General features: G+C 31.9%; 2 protein-coding genes across 2 annotated transcripts; both read left to right on the top strand.

Annotated features, from left to right (window-relative positions):
• Positions 1-3487: 3487 nt before the first annotated feature.
• LOC106752692 (glucan endo-1,3-beta-glucosidase 8) lies at positions 3488-5072 on the top strand. Its single transcript, XM_014634427.1, has 2 exons — positions 3488-3858; positions 3968-5072. The coding sequence occupies exons 1-2, from the start codon at positions 3488-3490 to the stop codon at positions 5070-5072; spliced, it is 1476 nt and encodes a 491-aa protein (XP_014489913.1).
• An 8947-nt stretch (positions 5073-14019) lies between these two features.
• LOC106752734 (probable WRKY transcription factor 51) lies at positions 14020-16219 on the top strand. The gene is made up of 3 exons (XM_014634476.2): positions 14020-14436; positions 14571-14720; positions 15898-16219. Exons 1-3 carry the CDS (start codon positions 14192-14194, stop codon positions 16091-16093), a joined length of 591 nt encoding a protein of 196 aa, XP_014489962.1. The 5' UTR covers positions 14020-14191; the 3' UTR covers positions 16094-16219.
• The last annotated feature ends 1890 nt before the right edge of the window (positions 16220-18109 follow it).

Genomic DNA, 18109 nt, shown 5'->3' with positions numbered 1-18109 from the left:
GAATTAACTCAAAGCAATGATTTGACATTATTCCTAACATGTAGACGAAACTAGGAAAAAAATTGCACTCAATTTGGATGAGAAATGAATGCAAACTGAATCAAACAAGACAACACTAAAAATTGATGCACATGCTGGGCGAAACATGAAAAGTTGGGCAAAAAAAGCTGAATTATAAGCATTACTTCTACTCTAGCATGCAATTCCTAAGAAGATCAAAACCTAAGGCTCATGATTGTTGGAAAACTGGTAGGCTTCTTTAAACACCAAGAGGAGGGAGGGGTGTGAATTGGTGATGTTCAAAAATATGTTCTTTTCGCAATCTTGCAAACAAAGTATAAAGCTTTTTAAAGTTTCTTGAAATGCAAGCAGTCAGAAAATGTATGTAGCGAAAAAAAAACGTAGTAGACTGCGTTAGAAATAGAGTTGCATGGAATGTAAAAGATAAATGATAGAGAAATTCAAACACAGGTTTTTATACTGGTTCGGCCAACAATGCCTACATCCAGTGTCCTTCCACCCGGAAGCAAATGCATTATAATGGTTGCAGTTTTTACAACAATGAACTTATAGAAGACCTCCACGTCAAAAATATAAATCTCCTCTCTAACCCAAAACCAAAATATAGTTGCACAACAAAACTAAAGTTGTAGCAAGAATCTCCTCTTTTGCAATCTGTATCACCACTTTGAACAATCCTCAAAGTGCAATATCCCCCTGTATCACAACAGGTACAATTCCAACAGTCTTCACAGGATGCCAAGCCTTGATCACAATTCAACAGTCTTCACGGGATGCCAAGCCTTCAAATAAATCAAACAGAAGCACCTTACTTTTGCAGGTAATGATCAACTAGTGTAAGTGCACAATGTCTCCTCAATGAATCTCGTTCAAGAAAGATCACCACCGTCTTCTTGGAGAATTCTTGGAGCTAAGAGAAATATGAAACAGAAATGAAATTGTCAGTTCACCAAAAGCCTCTGAACAAACCCATGTTTAGTCTATTTATAGATTTCTGTTAATCAGTCAGATTCTCAGTCGAATGTGCTACTAATTCAGTCGGCTGTATTATAACAGTTATAACAGTTAGTCAACTTAGTAGCCTATGGTCAACAAATAAGACAACACTTTCAATACAGTTGACCAAGTCATCAATGCTCAACTAACTTTTAAAAATATAGCCGTTAGAGTGCAAGAGCATAACAGAATTCCAAATCAAACAACAGATATAGTCGAATATTTAAACTACATAGTCAACATCAACCATGTAAAACATTTTGAAATTCTTTTCTTCTCAAAATTACACACAACACTGATCCTCAAAATCTGCACAAAGACTTTAGCATAGTCGAATTCATTTACTATGTAATCGACTGTACTAGAACTTTGTCACACAGTTTAAAGTTCATAAAAGTGCTTGTGTTTTTCAGCTTTAAAACATGTGCAGTAAAACATTTTAAATGATGCAAAGCACATAGCACATAAAGCATATAAGCACGTTCCAGATATATATCAAACAATCAGCATAGGAACATGTAACACATTTCAAACATGTTCAACAGATATAACAGTTAAAATGCATAAGAACATGTAATCACAACAAACAACATATGCATGTTATTAAGCAATGTGTTGTCATCATAAAAAACTAGATTGATATAGAAATTATGTTGTCAACAATCTCAACAATGATACCACATGATGGGGAAGTGCATGTCTTGAGAGAAGTATACTAAAGACATTTAAAAGAATGAATGGAAAATAAAAGCGAAAAAGAGAAAGGAAGAGGAAACTTATGACTCGTAGACACGCCACTTGAGAGAGGACTCCAAGATAAGTGTCGAGGAAAGACCGCCACTTGGTTTGCTCAAGATAAGGTCTGTCCAAAATGGACTAAGAGACATAAAACTATCTCTAAAAGGAATGCAAGATTGCAATTCAACTCAAAATTTCATTCAATTCAAAGGTTTTTTTACAAGGAGAACCCTAGGCTTACTTATATAGCTTTTGGAAGGAGTTTGGGGAAGAGTTTCAAGCAATGTGGGACTTGGAAGGCTCCAAGATCTATCCATCAGCTATAGTAGTGCCCCTAGATGCTTGGAGTCCCACATTGCCTAATTCTCTCATTCCAAAAGGGTTTATAAGTCACCTAGCTCTCCTAAAGTTAAAAAAAATGAAAACTAGTTATGTTACCTTGCGCTACAAGCTAAGACGCCTGATTCCTCTTCTTTTCTTTTAAGACCAAGCCATAGAAAGTGCCACATTGCTTGTGCTTAAAGGAAAAGAAGGCTTTATAAGCGATTATTTACTAGAAATAATGAAAAGAAGCAAATACAAGCTAATAAAACCTATTCTACTCTTTTTGTGCTTGTTGTCACTTTAAAAACTCTTCATTATTACCCTCTCTATAATAATATCATCCTCCCCAGGTTAGATAATAACTATTTTTCAACTATTCTCTACATGGATAATTTTCAACACAATTTGGTTAATAACTTTTTTTTTTCAAAAAAAAAAGAAATAAAGATCACAAGTTGACTAAGTAGAGTGAGCCATTTCAAAAGGTGTAGATCACAAAGAAGAAAAGAAGAAAAACATTGTAAAGGAAAAACAAAAAAGAAAGAGAGAGAAAAAATATAGAAGGAAGTTTGTTCTGGAAAGTTCTTTTCGTGACTCATTTCATGTGTTCGAGAAAGTTTATTCTCAAAAGAAAATGTTTTTTGAAATTTGTTTTTACAACTTTTTTACAATGTAGTTCATTTATTTTAAATATATTTTTAAAAATAAATTTAAATAAATCAATAAAATAATTATACATAATCTATTATTAAAAGGTTATTAGAAAAAAATATTATCATATCATAATCTATTCTATAATTCTTCTTTTAGAAAGCTTGTTTTTGAGTATATTTCATACATTCTGAAAATCCCATTTCAGAAATCAGATTCCAAATTTTATGAAAAGTTTGTTTCGAAAATTTTCAAAAACATGAAATTTGAAGGTCACTTTTACTTAGGATAAAATGGTGATTTTGAAAATTTAGAAGTTATTTTAAAAAATCATGGGGTACAGGAAAATCTGAAAGCTCAGTCCACAAAGAACAGAGGTTCAATAACAAATTACGGGCAAAGTAGAACGTGCTAAAAAAAGTAGAAATGGTTCAATGGTACAAACTAAAAATACCCTCATTTTCGCATATGCTATCTAACACATGGTAAGATATTCGATAGACATCATTGACAAAACTTATTTCTGTTGTTTTAACAATTACACCATGCTAATTCTTATGGTATGAGTATGAAAAAAACTACTACAGTTACACGGTTAAATAACCCTTTATTTAGAAATAATAACAAGTATGAAAATCTAAGAAAAGCAGATCATTTCCGTTTTCAATACTCAATATTTGCTTCTATAAACCTCTTAAAATTTCTCACTCTCATCTTTGTAGTATTCACTAATTTACCATTTGCAACAATTCAAATCATGGCTCTTATGGAGTTCTGTATGTGGGGGTTTTATTTGATATTGGTGTTAGCTCAGTACCAATTCGAAGATGCCCAAGGTGCAGAGTCCGTACCAGGTCTTGGCATCAATTGGGGTGCATTAGCATCCCACCCTTTGAATCCCAACATTGTGGTAAATATGTTGAAAGACAACGGAATCAAGAAGGTAAAACTCTTCGATGCAGATCCTTGGACCGTTGGTGCTTTGGCTGGAACAGACATTGAAGTCATGGTGGGAATTCCTAATGATCAATTGAGTAAATTTGCTGCAAGTAGCCATACTGCAGACGATTGGGTGAAAGCAAACATCACCAAACATCTTCATGGTCGTCATGGAGTCGTAAACATCAGGTATAACATTAAGTTCCATGTACCTTCCCATCATGGTAAACCAAATTACGTACTTCTCCCAATTTAAAAACATTAAAAAAAACAAACATGGCAATGTTATTTATTGCAGATACGTATCTGTCGGAAATGAACCATTCATGAAAGCTTACAATGGTGCGTATGTGGAGAGCACATTCCCAGCAATGCAAAATATTCATAGGGCCATCGACAAGGCTGGTCTTGCAGACACAGTGAAGGTGACTACAGCTTTAAATGCTGATGTTTATGAGTCTCCTTCAAACAATCCCTCAGATGGAGATTTTCGGAGTGATATTCGTGACGCTATGCAACAAGTACTAAGTTTCCTTCACGAAACGAACTCCCCATTTCTTGTTAACATATACCCTTTCCTTAGTCTCTACCAGAATGACAATTTTCCAGTAGAATTTGCCTTCTTTGACGGTCAAGGAGGAACAGTTCAAGACAAGGACGTGCAATATAGCAACGCGTTCGACGCAAATTTAGACACCCTTGTTTGGTCATTGAGAAAAGCTGGCTACCCTAACATGAGAATTGTGGTTGGTGAAATTGGATGGCCAACTGATGGTGACAAAAATGCGAATAAGAAGAATGCAAAAAGGTTCTTCCAAGGGCTACTGAAGAAAATGGCAAAGAAGCAGGGAAGCCCACTTCGGCCTGGAGCCCTGGAGATGTATCTATTTTCTGTGAGTGATGAGAACATGAAGAGTATTGAGCCTGGTAAATTTGAGCGTCACTGGGGAATTTTTGGGTACGATGGAAGTGTTAAGTTTCCGATTGATTTTTCTGGTGAGGGACAAGAGAAATGGCCTGTAGCAGCGAAAGGTGTTGTGTACCAGGATCGCATATGGTGTATCCTAAACCCTGATAATAAGAACTTGAGCCTTCTACCAAGTGCAATGGACTATGCTTGTGCTGCTGCTGATTGCACCAGCCTAGGGTTTGGTTGTTCTTGTGATAATTTAGACTTAGCTACCAATGCTTCCTATGCTTTCAACCAGTACTTTCAAACAAGGGACCAAAGTGTTCAGGCTTGCAATTTCAATGGCTTAGCCACTATTGTTAAACAGGATCCATCCAGAGGAACTTGCATATTCCCTATAGAAATTGATAGCAGTCGTCACATGCTAAGACCAATTCATACTCTTGGAACCCTTTCCATTGCCTTCGTATTCTTTTTTATCACATTCACATAGAAATTTTATCTTAAAATTCACATTTGACTTTAGTACGACAACATCTAATGTACACACATGTTAACTAGTTAAGAACATCTAACAATGAGAAAACAAAAGTACATAAAATAAGAAAAAAAAAAAAAACACGTGTTGCATTACTTTTATTTATCTTATGCTCTTTGTCCTGTTTTAATTTGTAAGGTTATTTCCTCGTACTTAAAGCTATAACATGCGAAGTTTCTCAGCTGCTTACAGGTGTTGTGATAGTAACATGAGACTTTTGTCACGGCCACACCTTTTTTTTTTGTTGTTGTTAAACATCAAATCATGTCAACTCCCAAAATAAGAAATTCTGGAACATCTTGTACGCTTTTGCATGATTTGTTGTCGTTACATGGCCATGGATCTTAAATTAGTTCATCAAAAGAGTCTGATACATTGAACCTTTCCTTGGTTCAGATTTGTCCTTTTGGAGTTTGACTTCCAGTCCTCTCCAAAATCTAGTCAACAATTACTTAAAGGATTCTCTAAAAAGTTTTTATAAACCAAAAGGATAGAAAATGAAATATAATTAAACTGCTCTTATAGGTGAATTTAGAACATATACAGTGTGCATAGTGAGTCTGTTGATTAATAAACATTAGTCGAGTTCGCTAACAAATTGCATTAGAACTTATTTACGTGACGAGTTTTTAAAATTTTAGTGATGCTGCTTGTAAAAAGATTGTTTAACAAAAGAATGAGAAAAATGTAAATAAAAATTATAAAAGTGTGAATGATTTTTACTTTTTTTTTTTTTTCACATTGAAGCTTTGAAAACTAATGCATAGAAGTTTGTTTTACTTTTCACATAAAAGGAGGTAATTAATGTCCCCCACAAGAATGTACGAGGAAAGGAGGTCCAAAAGGAGAAAAATCAAAAGTTGATTATTATCTAATCACATTTAGCTAAATATAATTGACCTTTATTTACTTGGCAAGGGAATAAGAAAAGAGAATGTTGTTCACACACGACATGACACTTCCCATCCAGATGTATCCTCTGTCCCGTCTTTTCTAAGAAACAATGATATCAAAATTCTAACTAAATAAATTCAATATGAAATAAAGTAAGTTTTCTTTGAATATAATATAAAGATAAAAGAAAAACATATTAGTACATATGTCTTCTTTTTTTTCTAAAAGATACTCACCATACTTTTTCTTTTATCTTCTTTCTTTCATTATATTACATAATTTATCACCTTATATTATTTTCTATCTTTAAATATATTAATTATCGTTGAAAGATATGAGACTCTCATGAATTAAAGACCACTACTAAAGTATTTTTAATAAGGGTTATCTTGACATATCAACTTCACTTAAATTGACTTTTTATCTACAACTAAAATTAAAATAGAGTATAAAGGATGACACTTTCATACACCTTACATTACAATTCATAAGGTAAGAAAAAAAAGAATACTTTTTTTTAGGTCTGAATACCCTTTATGTTTAGCATTGAAAGAAATTGATATTGACCGATATCGTTAATCAATTTATTCTATTTTATGACTAAACTCTGTGTAATACCAATGTTCTCTTGTTTTGTTCTTTAAAATAAAGTAAGAATTGATTTCTCTCTAAAGAAAATTTAAATGTTATAAATATAAATATAAAAAGATTAAATAACTTCAATTTTATAAGTTTAAGTAAAAAAATAGAAATATATGAAATGAAATTCTAAACCATTGGTCCATTATTAATACTTCTTTTGATTAATAATTTTATTTTTATAATTTGATTTTTAAAAAAGAAATATTTAAATGAAATTTATTAATAATTATTAGAGGAGAGAATAATGAAATTACTCAACAGATGGGTAAGTATATAATTGTGTCATGTACCCAAAAATGTCCATTGAATATTTATTAGAAATTTTATCATGAAAAATATTGTTAAATATGAATTCTTTTTGTCATGCTTATCTATAACTGTAGGTAAGAACTTAGAAAATTGAGTGTGAGTGTTGATAAGTGTCAAATTAATGAGATTGATTATTTTAATTTTAAAATAATTTAAAAATAAAAATATAATTTCTTAAACTCGTTTCATTATCTAAAATTTTCGTTCTCTCTCTAAAACTATGTCTCTGAGTCTTTTTTCCCTTCTCTCTACCTTTTCTAACTCCTAAGTCATCTCTTTGACGATCAGGAGGTGCCTAAACGACCACAGCAGCGAGGTCTATGATTATATCCTATTAGTTTCTAGTTTTGAGCAAGTAAATTCTGACTCATTTTTCCTTTTGTTCTTAAGTTGAGATCATGCATAGTGATTCCGCATTGCATGTCTGTTTTAGTCTCTTTTCTTGATTCCTTGTTGATAAGAGGTTTTAAGGACTCTCTGATCTTCTTTCTATGTTTTATAGGCGTTCTTAGGATTCTTTGAGCTCTAAGCAAGGTTTGGTGAGCGGTGTTGATTTGTGATAGTTCTCTTTGAAGTAAGGGAAGCTAGTGTTTTTTTTAATGAGTTGCAAAGTATGTTTTGGCAATTAATAGTATGAAAGTTATTAATGTATGTTAATTTTGATTTTTGAACTGTGTGTTTTATTTTAATATGCATGTGTGATTGAATGAAAGTGGTTGTATGAATCTGGTTAAAGTTGATTGTCTTGTGTTTGGTTGAGGTTGTGAAGGTTGATTGTATGAAATTGATATATACTTAGAGGAAACAAATTACATATTGAATTGTTAGTCATTTTGACTTCAAAAAGGAGGTTTTGATATGTGAGTTTTTGAGCTAAGGGTTATGGTAAGTCATTTTTTACTTGTTAGAGTCTCTAAGTTAGTTAAAAATGAACTAGAACTTATAGAATTTAATTTTGGCCTCAAAGAGGAGATTTTAGATGTTTTTAAGTGGAATCTTGTTGTAAAATAGTTGGAAACTAGTTCAAGTTGGATGAAACACATTTGTTTAGGTCTATGGTAGTTTAAAATTCAATTTAAAAGTGTTAGAAGTTGGTAAAAATTGTTAGAATAGGTCATGGGTGGTATACAGGTGTTGTTTAGACAGTTTTGTGTTGTAGAACTATGCAGCGAGGCTAGGCGAGCAGTAAGGGCTCGTTGGGCGAGTTTAAGGGAATCCTGGCAATGAGTTCCAGTGGCTAGGCGAGCCAGCTCGTTAGGCCTAGGAACCCTGTTGTTTTGCCTTTCGTTGGACGAGCAGAGGCAACTCGTTAGGCGAGCTTTGGGAGTTTTTGATAGTAAGATTAAAGGGTTAAGCGAGCACCCTCTAGGTTGGGGAAGCTCCCTGTTTGGGAGTGGTTTGGAGTTGTTCAGTTATTTTTGCTTTCTATTTCTCTTATGAGTTTGGATTTATATGGTGTAATGTTTTATCTGATAGCTAATGATATGGTTTGGAACATATGGTTAAATGAATGTGAGGTTTATAAGAGTTCTAAGGAGAATTCTTAATTATGGTTATCAATGTGTTGTTAGTATGAATGTAGGAAGCTAAATACTGAGGTTTTATCTTGACACTCTAATGGTCATTCATTCTCAAGTAAAGAGGGGTGAGGCATGTGATGAGAGTAGCAGGAGGTCCTAGTCGAGGGGCTTTACCTCAGCCTAAGACACTTGTTAACAGACTAACCTTGTGTGGTAGCTTAGGGTGAGCCTGTTGTTTCACCACTACAAGTGCATGAACCACCACAGTTCAACATTCATACTATATCCGGATGAGTCAAGTCTAAGTGTGTTGTATGTTTTTAGGGTGTTTGATTATTTAGCTTGGAATGTAACCAATGTTGAAATATTAATTATTCTATAATCATTATGCTTACAGTAGCTTACCTTGTTTTGTTTTCTTTTGTACTTTGGTGTCCTTATTGCTCATGTGTTTTGGCTATGATCATCTAGTGGGTGGATTAGAGGGGATGAGATTTTTGTAGAGTAAGCTTTGGATGGAGAGACAACAAATGTTTAGTTTTATCTAGCACTAATACAAAAACAACGTATAATGTCACGTGTTCAACGTCCAACCACTTAATAGCCAACGTTAAAAATGACCGGTGAAACTTTTGTAAATAAATAAAATTATTAGACGTCGTTTAGAATTGTAATTCGACATTAAGTTGTTATAAGACGTCGAATATTGAGAAGTCTGAAAATAGACGTCAAATATTTGCAAATCTATTTCATTAGACTCAAAGCTATAATCACTTGACTTCCAGCATTTTCTGAGTCAGCCATTAAACACAAATTTGCTTCCTCATCTTATTCACTTGAGCTTGAAAAACTAGAAGCATTTTCTTCCCATGCTATATAAGCCTTCTTCTTATTGGGAAATTTCATTTCCTTCTTTTCTTCACTTCTTTTGTTCTTAGGACAGTCGGTGTTCACATGTCCTCTTTTTCCACATCCATAGCACTTGATGCTTGATGAAGATCCTTGATTTTCCTTTCTTTCTCTTCGGAATTTATCATTTCGTTTTGCTCTCATGAACTTAAGAAACTTCTTTATCGTGAGACTCATGTTTTCCTCATCATCAGAGTTATCATCATCATTTCTCTTTGAGTTCTTTCTTTTTGAAATTTCATATTTGAAGGCTAAGGTCTTCCTTTTGCCTTAATCCTCCTCTACAGTCAATCTATTTAGCTCAAGCTCGTGCTCACGAAGCTTTCCAAAGAGAATCACCATTGGCATTTGAGAGAGGTTTTGTGCCTCCGAGATAGTTGTCACCTTTGGTTGCCAAGACCTGTCCAATGATTTCAAAATTTTCACATTCAATTCATCAACATCAAAAGTCTTACCTAACCCTGTCAAGTGGTTCACAATGTGAGTGAAGAACTTTTGAACATCAGGGATTGTTTCTCTAGGCTGCATCCTAAACATCTCGTACTCCTAGATTAGCGTGTTCTTCCTCGTGTGCTTTACACCATCAATACCCTCATGTGTGACTCTAAGGACCTCTCATATTTCCTGTGTTGTCTTACAAACTGAAATTCTATAGAACTCATCAAGCACAACAACAGAAGAAATAATATTACGAGCCTTAATATCAAATTGTGCTCTTATGTTTTCCTAAACAGTTCAGTTAAAAAATGGGTTTTCTACTTATACACTATCAACTGTACTTTTAGGACTATAGGGACCATTTTGTACAGCTTCCCAGATGCCTCTGTCAACAGACGCCATGAAAGTTTCCATTCTGACTTTCTAGAATGCATAGTTATCACCAGTAAAAAGAGATGGTCTGTTGATGGAAGCACCTTCAACATAAACTTGATTATTTTGACCCACCATTTTCGAAAAGTTTGAAAGAATATCAAAGCAAGCTCTAATACCAATTGTTGGTCAGTAGGGCTGGACAAAAATAACGGAACTACACTATACTATAGTTAACTGTACTATATTATACTAAAAAAAACTGATCCATTTTTACTATAACTTAAATATATTGTTTTATGGTTCAGTTTTTAAAAACTGAACTTAAGAAATTTTTGGTTTAGTTAACTATAGTTAATTGTACTGTGTTTCAAGCCCCTTCTTCTCATGCAGCACTCTCTGTCGTCTTCCTCCCGCATTTCAAGAAAGACACTTGTATATACCATTAAATCTCAATATAACATTCATTAAAACACATTAATAATATATATTTAAAATTTGAAATACTCATGTATTAAATTGAATGCGTGTAAAGTCTTATCATATATTATAATTAGTAACTCTTACTTCAGTGATATAATTTTTCATGACATAATTAATTATTATTATTCTCTAATTACTTTTCTATCTATTTCTCCACACATTAAATTTTTAAAGTCATTATTTCAAAATTATTTATTTTTAAAAGTTTTATTATTTTTACGTTAACGTTCATACACAGTTTTATTATTTCAACGTTATCTTTCATATACAGGAAAAATATTTGTTTATGTTATTTATAATAACAAAAAAGTTAACATCAGAAATAAATAAGAATAATATTAATTGTATATTAATAATAAAGTTATTAAATAAAATTTAAGTTTAAATTAAATTAAATATTACTAGGTGTTAATATTTATTTTACATTTATAATAAAATTCTCATGCAATCCTCTAAAGACCAATGAAAAAGAAGAAAACAAAATAACCTAATAAGCAAAAAATTGTATGACTTAAGTGACTTTTTAAGTTTTTCAGAAAACAATTTTGAAAAAAAAGTCAGTTGTTTGAACGAAAATAAAATTTAAAAAACATAGTTTTGATATTTATTCATGAGTGAAAATCTTAAGTTTAAGTGAAAATATAAAAAATCAGTTTATAAAATTAGTGCAGTTTACAATTCAGTTAATATAGTTTAGTTCAATTTAGATTGTAATTTAGTACAATTTAGTATAGTTAAGTTCAATTAGTAGTTCAGTTCAATTTATATTGTAGTTTAGTACAATTTAGTACAGTATAGTTCAATTCAGTTTGATAAAACAAAAGCAATTCAGTTTCTCTGAACTATTCTACAGTTCAGTTCAGTTTAAACAAACTAGTTTTTAGTTCGGCATAGTTTTTAGCAGTTCAGTGCAGTGCAGTTCCATTTGCCCACCCATAATAATCGGTACCGATTTTGCACAACAGAATAAGAGAAATGGTTTTGCAATGGTTTAGAGGGGAAAGCATGTTCGGTCAATTAAAATGGTTCCTTTAATTTTCTTATAAAGACTGTATTGAAGAGTTGATGTGCTGAATGTTTAAAGACTGTAGAGAATAGAAAAATCACACAGGTGACTTTATAGTGGTTCGAATCAATGGATTCTACGTCCAATTGTTAATCACTATAAAGAGTGATTAACTATTTCACTAAAATTGTTTCACAGTTATAGTAAGATGAATATAATGATAAGAATAACAAAAACCTTCCTTCGACAAACAAACTAGAAGAACATTCCTTCAACCAACGAACCGGAAGAAACAAATCTGCCAACATGAAGAGAACCGCTCTGATCTTTGACACACAAAGCGTGAGCTTCTCCTATTCACAAGACTTGACAAGAGCAAACATTATCACTTGAGAACTTCCTCATAAAAACTGTATTCTCAAATGGCATAGATAACCCTCTAAAGGGTTTTGACAAAATTATATATAGCCTACTGATCAGAAACTGAAGAGACATATTACAACTGCCAATGATAATTGATTATTGTAAGTGATAATCGATAATTTGCGAGACTTGGAATAGTTACGGTATTTACTTTTCAACCGGTCAGCTTCCGTTGTTCACCTCGAGCCCTCACCGCCTTCTATCGTTTGGCTTGATTCTCGTATACCTTCCAACTCTTAACATTTTATTCTACAGTGTTAGTTGGACTCAATATCGTTTGGCTTGTGTTCAACGTCGTTCGGTCTTTAACTGTGTTCAGCCTTTTTTCGGCCTTCATCTGTTAGTGACAGTTCGGTCTTGTACTTGTGTTGTGTTTATTTGTTTTGTTCGGCTTTCAACTACTATACGTCGTTCGGCCTTCAACTGCTATACGTTGCTCGACCTTCAACTGCTATACGCTATTCGGTCTTCAACTATGTTCGGCTTTCAACTGCTATATGTCATTCATTCTTCTTTTTCTTTACTTTGCATCTAGGCTCTTGTTTCCTTTCCTTACGGATCAACATACATGAATGCTTTTAAACTTAATACAACAAGAGTTTTCATTTGTAACATCATCAAAATCATTATCTTCAAGACACTAATTCTCCTAATTGATAATAGGATTCTCACTCTTAACCTACTTTATTTCGATTCCGTATAACCATTCCTTCCTTAATCTTACCTTTGATAACTTCATCTTTTGATGCACTTACCCCGTTCCTTTTTTATTTATTTACTGTGATATCCTCTTCTATTTCTCTATACTCTGAACAATTCTCCTCTCCCAATGCATGTAGTACATGTATCATTTCCCAAATTCCATAATATCAGTTCTTCATCATGCGCTCATTTATTAAGCAATATAATATATTGTATGTATCAGCATGAACAACTCATCCTAAATTCAACTTTGTTGTTGTCTTGATCGGGAGCCATTTGATTGTCTGCCTTTGTATGTCTCCCTTTCTCTACTCATCTTCTTCGAATGTGATTGCCGCTTTTTTAATTGTTAAACCTAATCCACTTTGAACATTTTTCTCCATCCGATTTAATTTGGGTTCTGATTGCACTTAGTACATTAATTCCTTTTTTTAATTTAGGTGTGCACTCATTCTCCTTAAAAATTCATTGTTTCATTGTATCTCTCGCTTCTCGACACGTTCTGAACATGCATAATATAATATTGACCTAACAAGTAATTCATATAAAAGAAATTGCAAGTCAAATAAAAAAAATATTTCAATCCAAACTAATCAAAAGTCGTCTAGATCAAATAATTTCATAGGATAAATACTAATTTTGAATTAAAAAAAATAAAAGATATATAATTAAATCAAATGGAAAATTCTAAAATATAAATCTAGATTTGAAATAGATTGATTAAAAGAAAATAACTTGATTTAGATCAGTATGATCATGAAATATTTTTAGATTTTTGGGGCTTAAAACGGAAATTAGAGGCAAATATCATTTTGGGTGGAGTGATTAAGTTCCCATCGAAAACAGGGATGAGCCATCATCAATGGACAGCCACTACATATTTCTTAAAAAATTAAGAAAAAATGAATATATATATATATATATATATATATATATATATATATATATATATATATATATATATATATACATGGACATAACGCCACCACACTACCTATGCATATCCATCTATCGTCTTTAAAAAGCAATAACATGGTATCATTGTGTTATTTTCACGGTCCCATTTATACCTATTCTGCAAGATTAAAGTGGTAGGGAACCCCTACTTGCTAGCTCCTACGTCATCACCCTGACATCATCTTCATCTGTCTTATCTTGACTCCTCCCTCTATGAGCAAGTTCGCAGCATCCGCCAAGGTGTTTCCAAGTATCTTCAAATATCAAGTATATTAAAAAAACAAAAGAGAAAGATTAAATACTTATTCCCATTTTTATTTTATATTTTATATTACTATATATTATATATATCCAGTGACGGTGTGCTTTGGTAAAAGGCCAAAGACTCTTGGGTCTCTGCAACATATCACCACACCACCATGGAAAACTATTTTGGAAACCCTAATTTCTGTCACTCTGCCGTGGTCAACATGGCAGCATCTCCAGCCTCCGAGTTCAAGATATCTGATTATCTTATATTGGAAGATGTTGTTGATTATCATCATGAAGAGTGTTGGTCACTAAGCACTGAAACTGAATCATCGGAGAAAGCAAACTCTAGCGATGCCAGTCATGGATTTGGTGATGCAACCTCCTCCATCACCACCACCACCAACAACAACATGTTAGTGTTTTTTTTCTTGATTTATGTTGTTTTTTTCGTTAAACAAGAAAATGTATATGGTGTATATTCTATGCTATTTCATGTGTGTAAATATTGTTAATTAATGTTGCTGGGATTCAACGTTAATATGACAGAAAGTGCAAAAATAAAGGGATTAAGCAAAAGAAGGCAGAAGTGAGTCAAAGCATCACGTTTAGAACCAGATCGCAGCTCGAGATCATGGATGATGGATATAAATGGAGGAAATACGGAAAGAAGACAGTGAAGAACAATTCCAACCCAAGGTAATTACTCATAACTATTAATTTCACAGATTATATGACAAAACAACTCTCTTTATAAAAAACAAGAAAAACCCTTCCCACAAAAGAATTGGAATACTGCTGCGAATCGATTTAACTACTTAGATATAAGATACTGGTAATAATCGAGGATTTTCTTTTCTATACGCCGAGACAATTTAAAGAAACATATAAAGTGACTAGTAGCAATAAAAGGAACCTGATGTGACATAGTTAACTCGATGCTCCATTGGTTCGTTTGACTTCGCTTCCTGCATCATGAATATCACATAATGCATGCAAATTTTATGTGTTTGAATAGCTTTGAAGGATTACGTTAGGATAAGTTGGTGTATTTAGAAGCAAATGTGAAATAATTAAAGAAATCAAGATGGTGTAGACATGAATGGAGGGGAATGAGGGGAATCATGTCAACCATGCACTGTAAAATAGGATAAGATATTGGGCCCGATAGCTAGCTAGAAAGATAGAGATGAAAGTGGTGGCGGCTGATATATATGTATATATACATACATACATACATATATATATATATATATATATATATATATATATATATATATATATAAACATATATATAGTGGTTAAAAGAGGGGGACAAGGACTAGTCCTGGGCCTTAATCATATATGATTGGAGTGTTATGAATGGTGAAGCATTATGTGGGGATCTGCTTGATTAATAAAAGTAACATGCTTTGCAGTAAGATTAGGACAGCTAAGTAAGCAATCTTTCTTTATGAACACTGCACTGATGCGCCTGTGAGACCGTACATGACGTAGTTTTGCTAAATTATTGCCACTTTGCTGACTTAGTTTTTGTTAGCTCGTGTGCTGGTTTTAGCCTAAGGGAAGAAGAAGGAAAGGTAGTTAAAAACACAAAAGTGTTTACTTATTAATTTCATGTACGGAAACTCTTCACATATTTTGGAAACTGGTTGTTTCACCTTAAAAACTATACACTTTTTACCTGATAAATATTTTAATAGTTTAATAATATTTATTAATATTTTAAGTTAAAGAAAAAAATAAAAAAAATTGATTAAAATACTAACATTCTAGATTGTTAAGTGATTCTTTTTCTTTATAACTTTTTAGATATTGCCAAGATGAAATTTTGTGAATGAAATATGTTTGAAATTTTGTGATGATGAGAGTGCAGGAACTACTACAAGTGTTCAGGTGCAGGATGCAGTGTGAAGAAAAGGGTGGAAAGAGACAGAAATGACTCGAACTATGTTCTAACAACGTACGTAGGTGTCCACAATCACCACACCCCGTCTTCCTATTACACCCAAATGCCTTTGTTGCATTCTGATGATTGGAACCTTCACCCTTCTGCAACTCAAAACTCATAGCTCCTCATTACATATACTTAATCATAATTAACTATCTCCTTCTCCATACAACCCTTCTATTTTGAACTTTAATTATGTAAACCTATATGGAACATATGATGACCATGTTATGTACTATTAGTACAAATACAATCTAACATATTTTGAATAAGATGTTATGCATTAAAAGTTATAAGTGTAAGATAAAAATTATCAATTTATTATCTTAGACTTTTAATTTGGATTGCTATCATTTCTTATATAATTAAACTTATATTTTATTATTATTATTATATTTTTGGTTATTGTTCTTCGAAAGACATATTAACCTGAATCGAAAATCAAGACAAACCTTCAGCTTTGATTGCTTTACATATTAGTATTTGGTTATGGAGAGTAAAGTAAGTCGTCTGAATAAAAAAGTGTGTAAAAATTTTATGTGAACAAGATAAACTATTTAAGGGAAGAAAACGTATTGAGATAAAGCCAAATGAGCGGTGTGCTTATTAAACTCAACAGAAGTAACGAAAACAAACATGGGAGGTAGTTGTCTTTATTAAACTCAACATAATAAAAGGATCGAATAGGTATATTTGTCTTTATTCTATAAATTATCTTGTGTCAAGGGATTATTGGATTTGTAAATATATGGCTAATCATTCCAATACCTTTTTATGTTTTTCCCATAGATATAGTATGGACATTGCTTACATTTACATATTTCAGAATTCCTTATACCAGAAAATCAAACACTGCATCCATGGATAAAGGCATAGCTTTGCCTCTTAATTTAAGGTAAAAAGATATATACAACTCTAAATTTTCATTATTCGTTTTGGCTAAATGATGTATAATTTTAAAAAAATGAACTATCATTTCTCATTCTTGGCTAAATGATGATTTTTTTTTATTAAGTAATAATAATGTTGTTAGCGATGAAACCTCAAACAAAAACGGAAAGCGCTCACCTGTTCACGGAGTATTCGTAACACAAGTGTTTTATTCAAAGTGATTCGTACCATGATTTTGTCTCTATTAATTTTTGTCTAGTACCTAATTGTTCGAATAGGGTAGCTGAAGGATGTTTTATAGGGTAGTTAACTTGTCACCTCCAAATATATGTGAGCTTTGACTCTCTTTTTCTGTATTTGTTTGTTCTAAAGGTTGATCGAGTCGTTCCATTTGCTATAGTGTTCTTCACCAAGAATTTTTCACGTAAATAACATACTCTTCCAATTTTTCTTTTTTTTTTTTTCAAACAATACATGGTAGGTTTTATTTAGACCAATAACTCAGTTTTATTCTGCTAGAATTTGATAGAGAACTGAATTTTAAATATGCTTTTGGACTAGTATGTTTTTCCTTCTTTTTATATATCAAGTACAGTAAAAATATATTCAAAATTCAATTTCTTTTCAAAAATGAATTCTGAACTAACACAATAAAAATATACTATTTCCATAAATAAACATTGTAGCTTTTAGAAAGTGGAACAATATACTATTTATGTATTGTGTGCGTAATCTACTCTTTATCATATGTTGTATAGAGTAAAAATTTCTTATTCTTAAATCTTTGATAAGAAGAAATATATTATACAACAATAAAATAGAATTATTAATAATAGCAAAATAATATTATTAGTAACAAAATAATAATTATAATTATAATAATTATAATAATTATAATTACAATAATTGATTGTTTTATTAACCGTGTTAAAAAATATATCAAATATTGAAAACACAAAAATAAAGATGCAATTCGCTAAAAATTAACAACTTTTTTTTTATTTAATAATCAAACCTTCATTTTGATACTTTTCATTTTTTTCTTATTTCTTTTCTATCTTATGTCTATTTAATCATATAATTGTATTCTTTTATTATTTTTTTACTATTTTTATAATTTTTTAACTCATTTTATCACAACTAATATTACAAAAAAAAACGAGATTTATTGACGAAAGAAATTCATCAGTAATCACTAACATGTGTTGATAATGTAAATTTTTAAATGAATTATCGACATAGTCAA

The sequence above is a fragment of the Vigna radiata genome, unplaced genomic scaffold (assembly GCF_000741045.1).
Source record: "Vigna radiata var. radiata cultivar VC1973A unplaced genomic scaffold, Vradiata_ver6 scaffold_43, whole genome shotgun sequence".
NCBI lineage: Eukaryota > Viridiplantae > Streptophyta > Magnoliopsida > Fabales > Fabaceae > Vigna > Vigna radiata.
The sequence above is the reverse complement of the archived record's forward strand: the minus strand, read 5'-3'. Positions and strand labels throughout refer to the sequence as shown.